At 38.8% G+C, this 12718-nt stretch overlaps 1 protein-coding gene across 2 annotated transcripts in view; it reads right to left on the reverse strand.

The window, feature by feature from the left end:
- GRID2 (glutamate ionotropic receptor delta type subunit 2) overlaps positions 1-12718 on the reverse strand; it is a gene marked incomplete at its 5' end in the record, with an annotated part of 555352 nt that overhangs the window by 166777 nt on the left and 375857 nt on the right. For both annotated transcript variants that reach the window (XM_080344422.1, XM_080344421.1), the window contains 2 exons: positions 2079-2240; positions 6715-6888. In XM_080344422.1, coding sequence (XP_080200548.1) covers positions 2079-2240; positions 6715-6888 — 336 coding nt within the window. The remainder of the gene's footprint in view (positions 1-2078; positions 2241-6714; positions 6889-12718) is intronic.

Consider the following 12718-nt stretch of genomic DNA (forward strand, 5'->3'; position numbering starts at 1 on the left):
TGAATTTAGAACTAATTGCAAGAGCTGGCCAAATTCATTAGAATAATTGTATTTCCCGATGAATTTAACTATTTATTCAGTTCCAGAATTGGAAGAAACAGATATTACATTTTAATAATTGTAGTGGCCTTAAAAGTGTGGGTTTTTTTTTTGTTTGTTTGGGGTTTTTTTTTTTAGGCTTTGTCCAATTAGCTGAATTCACACCAAAAAAGCAGCTTTTGAAGTTGTTTGTAGAAATAGCGACACAGGAATCGTATGTTTGACAGTGAAAAGTAACAAATGGCAACGGGGAATGAGTCAAACTGTTATTTTGCCATTTAAAGAAACGTTTGAAACTCTAATCCCCCCTCATTCCCTATTAGTTCAATAATCATAAAGAAATTAGTTTATTCACCACCAGCGTTCTCCTATTTTTAACACATTTTAACACATCTTCTGCTATTCCATTATACACTACATCTTTAAAAAAGTGGTGATTTCCAAATGAAAACACAAAACTTTCTATTCAGAAACTATTTAAATACTGCATAATAACTTTCTGCCGTTTCAGAGAAATAATTGTTATTTCAGTTGGTTTTAGAGGCCGTTCCGAGATGACAGAAAAGATGTTTAAAGAGCAAAAAAGCAGATGGAAAACGGAAGCATTCTCAAGAAGAGAGATGAAGCGGGTTTCATTTTTCCTTTCCTTGCTTTTTAATGTTACCATTTATCTGGTACCTCCTCAGACAGTCACCAATGTCAAATTTTGATTTCAAAAGTACACAGCTGTGATCCTAAAGTCCTTCTATATAAGTTCTTCGGTGAAACAAAAGGGAAGGTGGACCACAAAATAAAAGCAGGATTCCTCTCTTTCTTGTGCAATTCCAGCACTCAGCTGCAATCTCTGCCTTGGGACTGAAATGGCACAGACAATCGCACACAAAAGCTATTTCTACGTTTCATTTTGGGTTAAATTTTAACTTCCAATTTTTGCAAGTGACTTCTAGGAGAGATGCCAGTAGCACTACCAGTCTGAGCCTGAAACCACCATCAGACACTCAATTCTAATTCTAAAGTGGAAGTGCATTTCTTGACTTTTCTGGCTCAGGCTTCTTATTTGGATTTGGTAAGTAGAAATAGCTTTTCCTTTACTAATGAAAAACTGTGCAATAGTATTTCCAAAACCCAAGCTGAGAAGTTCCAGAACCAGCCTCGCCTGAAATGTAACTTCAAATATACGGGGCTACCAAATGTGATTTTGAAATTGCTCTGGTAGGTTAAGAGCAACACAGTTCAGAGAGACTTAAAGTCATATCCTGCCCCTGAAATAAGAAATGTGTCCTGGATTATCCTTGCAGTCTCATGACTTTATTCGAATGGAAACTGGCAACAGGCACCAAAGAAAGGCTTGAGCTTTTATTTTGGAGCTAATGCAGATTGAGCCATGACTGGGGAAAAAATAAGCAGTGCTACATAAGGAGACTGAAGGGAATAAGGTGCAGGAAAGGGGGCGTATTTTGACTAAACACTGACCCAGAGAGCTGTAATAATTGTCTCTAAGTATATGGAGGCTGTAAACCCCAAAAAGAAAGTGAATAACTAAGAAAAAGTACTTCTAGACATAGAAGAACAGGAAAACACTCATGCACGAGCGTGATTAAGGTATGGAATAATCATCAAAGGGAAGTAAAGAAAGCTTAACATTGGATAAAGGCACCGTAGAGATGTTATAGGGAACAGTTCTGCAATGGCAGGATATAGACTAGATAAATTAGGGTTTTCCTTGCTCTCATATCTATATTTCACTATATTAATGTCAATAGCAGTACAGCAGCACATTCCACAGAACATTACCCACCTGGGAATTCTGCAACCTTTTTTTTGATTTACAAATAAAATAGTAAATTTATCTGCTTTACCCTCCTAACCTGTGCCATTTTTTCAACAGGATACTATTCATAACTAAATTTCTATGAGTTTGCTAGTTCTGGTAAACAAACACATCGACTTCATTTCAAATATGCTCATTATGACATAGAAAAGAAACCCAGAACAAGCCAACAGAAGAAGTATTTTAGCAATCAAAGGGGAAAAGGTACCTTCTTGATGGTTTCCAACATGGATCGTCCTCCTTGCCAGGGTTTCGAGTTCTTCCTGATGCAGGTGAGGCTGGCCATGCTGTGCCACTTTCTGTCCTCCAGCTTCTTGTGGAAGGCGTTGGCCAACAGGAGGACGGTGTCGTATATATACAGGTTAGAAATCTGCAATTCAAAGGGGAGTATTAGCGTTATTATTGTGGTCTCCTGCCAGCAGCCAGGATTCAGCATTTGTTTTGCCTCACCTATAATCCTCTGGTATTTAAACGACTTAGAAATCGTTAAGAGTCAAAAGTCTTATCTTTGGCTCTTAAAAACCAAGCACAGCTGGGGGCGGTCTCATTTCAGGTGATTTGCAGCAACAACCTCCAGATGTGCAGCAGAGGCAGCCCGGTCACTGGCACAGCTGCACTCGCAGGATTTCAAGACCTTCTCATGAAGGTAAATAGACTTTTCATTTTTAACCAGTTGCCTGCAACTTTCAATTTTTCCGTCACCAGATATTTGGACACCACCAGGTGCTCTTCAAGATTGTTTTGTTCTTTTGAAAAATAGAAACCCCGATGAAATTTAAAATGAATCATTTCATCGGGGTTTTTGTTCCTGATTTTTGCAGCCGATTCTGATTGAGGCAATTTCTGTAATGAAGTATAACGCTGTGAAATCTTTCTCATTCCACAATTGCTAACGTTCCCTGTCAGAGTATTTGTGAGAGGCTGTTAATTCCTTGCAGGACAAAACTCTTACTGAGTAAACGTGTAGATATTTCACCGTGAAGCACAGTTGCACATGAATGGTGCAGGGAGGCTCCAGTTTGGCACCCCAGACAGAACAGGTGAACTCAAGAATTCACTTGTGTGTCAGTTCCACTTCCCCATGTACTGTTTCTATAGGTGTATTTTTAAATGCTCACAGGACAAAGCCAGATGTGAAAGATAAAATGCAACGTAAAAGAGCAGAAGATCAGAATTCACAAACACTTCTGAAATGAGTAGTTTACAATACATTTTTATTTCTGTCCTCAAACAGCAGGAACATTTAAGCCAGTAACAGTATTATAAAGAGAAACCTCTTCTCGGGAAGAGAAATGATAAGAACCTTTGGGAATATTATTTTTAGATAACCTATTGGTCATCTGAAGCCATGGGGACTGAAGTTATTGAGGGAAACTCCGTTTCCTCGGCTGTACTATGAAGGGGGCTGTACAGCATTCCTAGCGCCTGGAAATAAATTACCCAGCAGCAATTTGCTAATTGAGGTTGCTGGTTTTGGCTTTGTTTGGTTGGTTGGTTGGTTTTTGTCCACCAGCGACAGACAAGCTAGGAGACATTTCCCAGGTTTGTGGGATATGCTGACTGCTCTGCGTAAGGGCTTCTCCATACAGATGGTCTGCTCGGAACCTTAAAAGAAGGAGGAAGTTCAGAACGGGAAAATATTCCCACTTTGCAGGGAATACAATACACCTCCACAGTGTTAATACCACAAACAAACACCACTTCTGATCCTTATTTCCCTTTTTATTAAGATGACAGTGAAGTGATCCTTCACTCCCTCTTTCTGGAAGATGCTTGTCTATCATTGCTTGAGCTTCTCCTGTGACTGCAGTGACTGTGAATATTTCCATGTCAGTATTCGCCCAGGAATGGATTCACTTCACACAGATGCACAGGTCAGGCATCACTGGGAGGGACAGGATTACAAGCACAGATTGAGGATCTGGGTTCAGATTAATCAAGTATTTTTAAAATAACTTGGATGATTTGTCTGTGCGTTGTAAACCTACAAAGAATTCAAAGCGTTTCATATAAAACTGTTTTTCCCCAAAGTAAGCACCACAGGGACATTTATTTGTGGGGAAGAGGAGGAATTATTACTATGCTGTGAGGACAGATTATTCTACATAAGCCTTTACCAAAGAGAAAACAAACCCAAAAAACACAGCATCTAGGGACCAGAGACAATAAGGTCAGTAATGAAACTAAATTGGTACATGAAGGGCTACAGATGCTAAGTCATCATTTCCCGACAAAATGAAATGACATTGCTTTCAAGGTAGCTCCCGTAACCTAATAATCATGGGAATAGAAGATGCTTGTCACAGTTCATGAGGAAGGATGCGCTGGCTAATCTAAGAGTAATATAGCTGGGCCTTCATCGGGTATTAACAGGGCTCAGGAGCACAGAGTTCAGCAATTATTAAGCATTGTTATTCCTCCACTAATAGTTCAGTTGAACACTCAGAGCAATCAATCTCTGATAATGCAATGATAAAGACACTGCGATTAATTTCTGCCTCTCTGCCTTCCCTGTCACTACCATAAGGACGCTTCATTAGCAGCTGTCCCGATGCACAGAGTTGGGCTGTAATTTAAAGTCACTTTGCACTTTCATTCATTTCCCACAGAAACTTATTGGGGCATTTAACGTGTTGCCTGGTATCCATTAGCGATGCTTTATTTATTCCAAGTCTCTTAGACTAATCATTGGACACTTGATTACCAAGAAGTGTCCAACTGCATAACGTCCTGTTGATGCAATTCAAAGTTCAGACATGATATTTTGTTCCATATTGCAGAAGAAAGGTATTTAGCAATTAGATTATGTATGAGTGATTCATCTGGATTAACCATGTTTATTTTATATATATCTACAACATTGCACGCAGGTTTTAGACAAAAGGGTTGTGGTACTAAATACTTCCGTGAATCCAGTTTTCAGCTTCCAAAATGATACAAATGCATAGCTGTTGTTTTCAGTAGGATGACCCCAGAGACACAATAAGAAGGCTTCACCAAAATATTTGTCATTGTTTTAATAAAGGTATTGAAAACAAAATCATTATTCACACAGACTTCAGGGGGAGTAATTGAGAAAAAAATAAATCAAGAAATCCATCCTTATAATTTCCAGAGAATATTCCTGATTAGTCACACTATCATGGCATTAAAATAAAAATCACCAGAAATTTCAATTTAGAAACTGTTTCAACTCCCCAATGGAACAGAAGTTAATTTATAATATTGTTGGGGAGAATAATTAGACAGTGAACAAACCCCACAGCTCCTAAAAGGTCTGTGCATCACACAAAGACACAGGGAAAACCTTGTCAGAGTTCTTCTTCCTTTCATTTTTTAGTGTTATTTCAGCTACTAATGCAGTGCAGCACAAAAAAAGCAACTCAACTGTGCAGAACACTTAAACTACTCAAGTTGCCATCATTCTTTTGAACCAAAACATTATGAAAGCTTTTAATAGCAATATTATGGCTCTCCTAGCTATAGGTTGATCAAGAAGCACAGGGTAAGGTATAAGGTCCAATCTAACATGTTTAATGGAATTTGTAGAGAATAAACATTCATTTCCAGAACTTTTCTTTCCTAGAGTCGGTTCACTGTTGAAGCCAAAATGAAATGTAAGTGAAGTTGAAGAGAAAAAGAAATGAAAACATGAAGCCTCCCATTGATATGTGATTCTTATTTTTTGCCTGGCTGTAGTTAATAAATTTATGCTTGAAAACTGCTCTTTGCAATCTGTGGTGGCTGCAAATAACCACACCCTCTGTTTTTACACTTTATCTACAGACTACTCAAGTCCGGCCTACGGCCACGCTGAATGGCACAACCTAAAGAATTTTTGCAGTTCCTAAACGGCCTCTAGAGATACCCCGTACATCTATTTAACTTGCACAGCCCTGTTTATTTCAAGAACCCCAATAGGATCACCATGCACTGTGCTACAGCTCAAGATTTCCGTGTCATCAACAGTTGCTTATTGGCTGCATTGTGAGCAATTCACAGATCATAGAATCATTTCGGTTGGAAGAGACCCTCAGGATCATCGAGTCCAACCATAACCCAACTCTAGCACTAAACCACGTCCCTAAGAACCTTGTCTAAATACCTTTAAACACCTCCAGGGAGGCAAAAGCTCTTCGAGCTAACCTGAAACCCAGCAAGACCAGCCACACTTCGCCTTTCCACCCTTGCATATTCTTATTTAAAGAAAGGACACCCTTCAACACCTCTCTTATTCTCTCACTCCTTTTCTTTCTTCGTCACAAGATGACTGCTCTTTGCTCCTAAGACAGATATGCTCCTCCTGCACCGCTGCAAACACAGTCAATCTTTCTAAAACCTGATAAACGACCATGTAAAAAATAATCCGAAAGTAGAATTGACACCTTAAGCCAATTTCACACTTGTGCTTTGCCATAGCTTTGTCATGATGGAGCCCAAGCAGATACGGGAGATAGAGGAATTGCTCTTGGAAAAAAAAGTCAAGTCAGGGGGACAGTGACCTGTGGTAGGAAGGCTCTTAGAGTTTAGTTGTGATTTGTAATTAACAGTCCTGCAAATAAGGCCTCTTTGTAACACAGCCATAGATTTAGGCATATACCCCACTGCCTGGAGATCAGGTGGCTTTTTTTGACTTAATTTCTTAATTGCTGCGTAGCAGATGAGTTGTTCTTGTCCACTCAGGCCCCACTCTGGTATTTTCTTGTCATGCTAAAAGCCATTAAACTACATGTCTGAGAGGACATGAAAAATAAACATTATATTACACTAAGCCCCCTGGGAAAACCCTTGAAGGTATCTAGAAAGACAGTTCCCAGGTGAGAACAGACTGGTTTATGAACTACCTCCATGCTTTGGGAGAAAGGGTCCTTCGGATCACACAGTGATGAAGATATTCTGTGGTTGCCACGGAAACAACGCTGACTTATGTTTTGGGGGACTGGAAATGTCTGTCGGATAATTGTTAACCTTCCAATTGACCTTCTCACCAGCTCCTGCACATCCACATCGTTTATTTCCTGGAAGAGAAGGCAAAGGACAGGATATGCATAACAGTTAAAATGCAGCAATGTTACCACCAGATTAGAAACAAAAGATACGCTGAGAGCACCGAGAGGCGTGTGATTGCTATAAGGCTGTTGTCAAGCTCTGCCGTAGCCTCAGAAAGAACATATGCATGCTCATTAAAACCTCTGCCATAACACCCTTAGGATAATTGCAAAAGTTTAAAATGTACCGTGCCCAAACCTCACTGAATCTTTGTAGATGTAACTGGGCGTAGTTTCATTTTGCGTTTTTTTTTTCTCCCTCTCCTTTTACCTTTGATCTTTTACTTAAAAGCGTTTCACAGCATCCCCGGCAGATCGTGTGTAAACCCGTAGGAAGCCATAGCATGATATATTTCTAAGTGTAGCATTACTTGGGAGCTGTGAAGATATAGACAATTATTCAGGCCTTAAGTGTTCGTTTTCCTGGAAGCAGAACATCAAGAACTTACAAACAATGTGCACATTAGCAAACATTATTTACCAAAAGGGCAAACAAGATGCATTAGAGCATTCTAGGGGTGTATGTACTTGTTTATAGGAAGACCTAATTTAAACCCAACTTTTTACTCTGTAGGGTACCTATTAAGGCTTTCAGCTGAACACTCAGCTCTATGGACACACTCTTAGAAGAAGTGAAAACATCAATATGTGAAATAGTAAGCTTAATACATCAACTTCAAGGCAGGTTAGGGAAATGAGAAAAACAGTTCTTTACACAGCAGAAATTCCGGCAGTTTGGGAACACAGTGTTTTACACCATTGAACAGCGAGGCCCTCGGGGAACATGGAGCAAGAGCTCATGAGCCACTGACTCCAACCTTCCCATAAGAACCTGAGCTTTAGTTAAACACTGACGGCTCCAATAGGCTCGGCTGGCCGCTTTCACGGCACTCCTGTGTCTGGTTTTCTCTATAAAGCAGGGGAATGAATCTACAAAATCGCTCCATCTTTTTAACTAGAATCCATTTTCCAACATCTGTCCATAATCTGTCTTAATTACAAAGGCTGATGCCCCAAACTTTCTAGGGGTTTAAATTTGCGGATACTCCCCCGGGAAGGGAGGTGCTTGAGGAGCTCCTGTTATCAGCCCTTCCATTCAGCAACAGTTCATTGGATATTTCCCATTCTCAACTGTCCATCTCTAGCTTTTCATGTCTTGAAGGATACGGCACATCTGCACTGTTACACCTGGAACTAAAGACCATCATCTTTTTTGCCTCTAGCCTCCCCATCTATCCCCATGATCAAGAGCTTAGGAGACACCAGGAAACAGATTTGAACTCAAATTGCAGAATCTTCCTCATGAAAAGGAAGCCAAGGTTTTTGAAGTAGCAGCTCCTTAAATGTCAAGACAACCATCCCCATAATTTAGGCTTCTTTTTGAGCTTCAGCTAATATTCTTTAATTATTGTGAAGCACATTTGGCCATACTGGTAGTTGTTTATTATCTCTTCATTTCTGAAGAAAAATACAGGAGATGTACATTTTAACTTCTGCTCTTCTTGACCTCAGTAAAAGTATTTTATTCTTCACCGATTGTCATAGTTTCCAAATTAATCTCTTACTAATGTTCTTTACAAAATACAGATTTTTCTGCAAACAAAAATAACACATGGCATCAGCTGTGCCCAGTGTAATATCTTGCATTTCTGGTCGATTAATTCTTAATGTACCATAGATAATGGTTTCTCTCAGCTTAAGATGCTGTCTTTTCATTTAGTCTGTATCATTTCACTAGCTGCAAGGTAAAAAATATAAACTGCTGTTTTAGCAAAATGCGTGTGATTCTTTTTATAACACTTCCAATGGAACTGGAAAGGAAAGCTCAGAAACTTAGCTTGATTTTCAACTATGTCCTTTCTTTAGCAAGTTTTCCTGGTTTCATTATACGCCGTGCACAAGCTGTAAATACAAGGCCATTAGATTAATTCTAATCATGTAAAACCCGATACCTGCATGACCATGTTATGTTGCTAAATGAAACTTTCAGGGAGATTCTGACTTTCATCTGCTCAAACATTTGTCTTCTCTGCCTCAAAAGTGTATTTTTATTTTTATTCAGCATTTTTGGGTGTATTTTAATTGGAGTGTCCTCATTTTAACCTTTAGGTTATGGCCTCATATTTTTATACATCACCTAGGAATTAATAACAGAATACAAACACCAGAGATTTTTGTATGGTTGCCAAGGAGATCTATACATCAATAGATTAATGACAGCTATTATTTTAATCCTGTGAATTCCACTGATTATATCATAAATTCAAATTTTAGGTTAACAACAAAGCAATGCCATGCAAACCCAAATTCAACTTCAGTCATTTGCTATATATTTCTTTGTCATTTTTTTAATACTTGGCATTGACTGACGAGCCTTTTATCTAGTGACTCTCTAATATCATCTCTCATTCTTGAGTTTTGGATCTAACATAAGAAAACTATATAAAGCAACTATTGTATGAGAGGAAACAATTTTCATTTGCACATCAAAGGAGGATACAGTATAATGATATAAGGATGGCAGATGATCTGTTATACAAGCACCAAATGTCAAAAAAACCCAACCTCACAACATTGTTCCCCAAGTTGAACTGAGCTGGTACCTGTATAAATTTAGCTTAGGTTATGTGGCTTTTTTTTGGAAAAATCAGAAGTTCAATATATAGTTCCAAACCTTTCTTTTATTGGTCTGAACTTGGAATAAAGGGGAAGTTGTCCTATTTAAAATGGAATTAGACAAAATTAGACGTACGTTTCCTCCAAGCGGGCAAATAAATAGGGAAAGAAATGCTATTTTAAATTAATCGCTCCTTATAAATGAATTAGGAAAAGGGAACTGAAGAGGTTCACCTCAACATATCAGTGGGAAGCAAGACTATATACTGGACACCTAATACATAATGCCATTCAGCTTCGCCTAATTATTTTAAGATAAGCAGCCTATGCTGTGACCGTTGGAAAATTCAGGAGTTCAAATGAACTCCTAATGTTACTATTAATCAATTATCCATATTAAAATGTAGAATTACGGAAGCTTCTGGGACTGAGCTGTGATTTTAGCACCTGAATTAGCTGCTTGAGCTTAAAACATAGTCTTGCTCTACACTTGATCCTCCAGTCCTCTCTCTTGTGCTACGATGGGCAAAGATGATGGATCTTTTTCCATAAGCTGTTCTTTAAAAGAGGTGTTTTGGTCTGGTTTTTCTCCTTCTCTCCTCCAAGGAGTTTTTCCAGACTGATGTCTCTGGTAATTAGAAACCTTCTACTAACTTTTGCCCTCAGTTTATTCACGGGCAATTTGATCTCATTTGTTCTTGTGCCAACCTTGTCCTCTGGCCCATGACAATGATGCATTTATTCTCCCTCTCTATGTGTTTATAAACAGAAAGCACATCCTCTTCCAGTCTTCATTTTCATAGGCTATAAAGCCATCCCCTTTTCAGTCTCTTGTCACACAAATTAGATTTGCTGTGCATGCGGTCCGTTCCTGGCCAGAATTGTGCACATTATAGCAGATGAAATCCAACCAATCTTTTGTACAGCAGTATTTTCCCCTCCTGGATAGTAACTGTAGGCAGTGGAAAGTGTTTGGGGCCATTCTGGAGTAAACTATACTAATAGGAACTGGTGGTAGCCTTGGGCATAGTAAGATGAGCCTGAATGTTTTTACAAAGGAAAAAACTTGAGCCACATATGGATTTAAAATGAAATTTGAAAGAAAAAAAAAAAGACATTTCTTTCATTTCAAAAGAGTAAAAGAAAGAAAAGTGACGAAAATCATGCAAATGCCCCTTGAGTTCCACTAAAAATCTAAGCTTACGGCATACCTGCTATTTAAGAGTCATAGAAGAAATACAATTTTATTACTCTGGGCTTTTCGAGGTTCTATTTACTATTGTGCAGAGGAGACGAAGCGTGCAGAGACAGACAGACAGACAGAGGGAGAGAGTGGGAGAAATCCATTCGCACATTTGCTAAGACCTATTTTCTCATGACTGCATTCAAATCTATGACTCCTGCAAATTTTAAATAAGAAACTGAACCATCTGCTTTGAGGCCCTGAAGAAATAGCAACATTTATTTAGAGGATGTTTCCTCAGCTGTCTGCACTGATGAGAAGAGATTCCTATTATTTGCAAAGGGCTAATACTATGCATTATGCTTTAACGAATTATGAACCCTTTCATTTTATGGGAACAACCCCCCTCCTCCCACACACGCATTTCTATTATGATACAGACTCTACAAGCAATTTTGCTGTATTACATAAAATAGCAACTAATGGGACAACAAACATTAAGGAACTCTTTTCTGGGCATTATAGCGAGCAATTAAAATACCAGATTTTACCTCACAATGCCTAAGCAGATTCCTGATCACAAAATTGAAGGTGGTATTTCCTTCTTTATTTCTATACTCAGTACGTGTGTTGTATCCACAGCGATGGAAAAGGAAATACAATGCCAGCTCCTTTTAGTATCTCAATGAAAGCAATTATTTGAATCGTATGTGGATTTTGCAAAACAACGCATTTTCACGGTAATAGATCATCTTAGAATTTCAAATTAGGAGGACATATAGATGTGTAAGTTGTCCGAGATGTCAAAAAAGATTCACGTAAACAACAAACCAGGCAGATCTCTGAGATCATGTTGGTTGTATTGAAGTACCGTGGCCATCAACAGCTAATGGGCGACCACGTCAAATGGACTTGGATGTGAAGGTAAGGACTTCACAGAGCACACAGCGAGGGGTCTGTGAATCACTGCATTTCCAAATCACAGAATCATTTCAGTTGGAAGAGATCTCAGGACCATTGAGTCCAACCATAACCTAACCCAACTCCAGCACTAAACTGTGTCCCTAAGAACCTCATCTAAACATCTTTTCAACGCCTCCAGGGATGGTGACTCCACCAGTTCCCTGGGCAGCCTGAATTGATGGCACTGCGATCCCTGCTGACCCGGTGAAATGTTACGCAACATTCTGCATCCAGGAAATATTTACATTTCTGTTGCAATTTGACCATAGCAAGAAGGGAAAATAGGACAAAACAAGATTCTTTCTATGTTATCATCTACAAATCTTATTTATTGCTTGTCTGACTTTTGTGTCTGTAAAATCTTGAGATTATTAGCATTTTTAAACAAACAGAGCTTGAAAGTAAGTTACTTAAGTGGCCAAGAGAAAGCATGTACGCTACGAATGAATCCTTGGTTTAATCTTGGGTTTGGAGTGTAGAGAAGCTGACACAGCAAAAAGCATCTTCTTGTGGAATTTCCAGTTCAAATACAATTTAAAATGAAAGCCCAGTGGCAGTGTCTTTAACTTGAATTGCAAGCCAATATCTAGGGTCTGCCTAAGAAATTGGTGTCTCATCTATTGCTACAGAGATTCATGGTGGACTACTTCCGATTTGGATTAAATTATCTTACTGTTAGCACACTGTACTAATGAAAATCCAGCAATCAAGTATGAAAACAGAAGTGCACAGTAAATCCAGAGAGTAGAACTGGAATTTACATGCAATATCTCCAAGCAATCTTTTGTCCTGAGAATATACATGAGCCACACGATTTACACGTTAGGAGAGAATTTTCTCGCCAGGGAATTCAGCTGGGCTGGACCTAAACTGCTTTGCACAGAAGTCTGAACATCATCAAATCTAAGAACAACAGCACTGCTCAATGTTTTATACGCAAAGTCACTTCACATCTCAACTTGTCCTATATTTTAGCTAACAAACATTCATGGAATAATCTATTTCACAGTTCAAAAACAGGACATTAATTTCATTTTA

This window comes from Nesoenas mayeri (genome assembly GCF_963082525.1).
Source record: "Nesoenas mayeri genome assembly, chromosome: 4".
Taxonomy (NCBI): Eukaryota; Metazoa; Chordata; class Aves; order Columbiformes; family Columbidae; genus Nesoenas; species Nesoenas mayeri.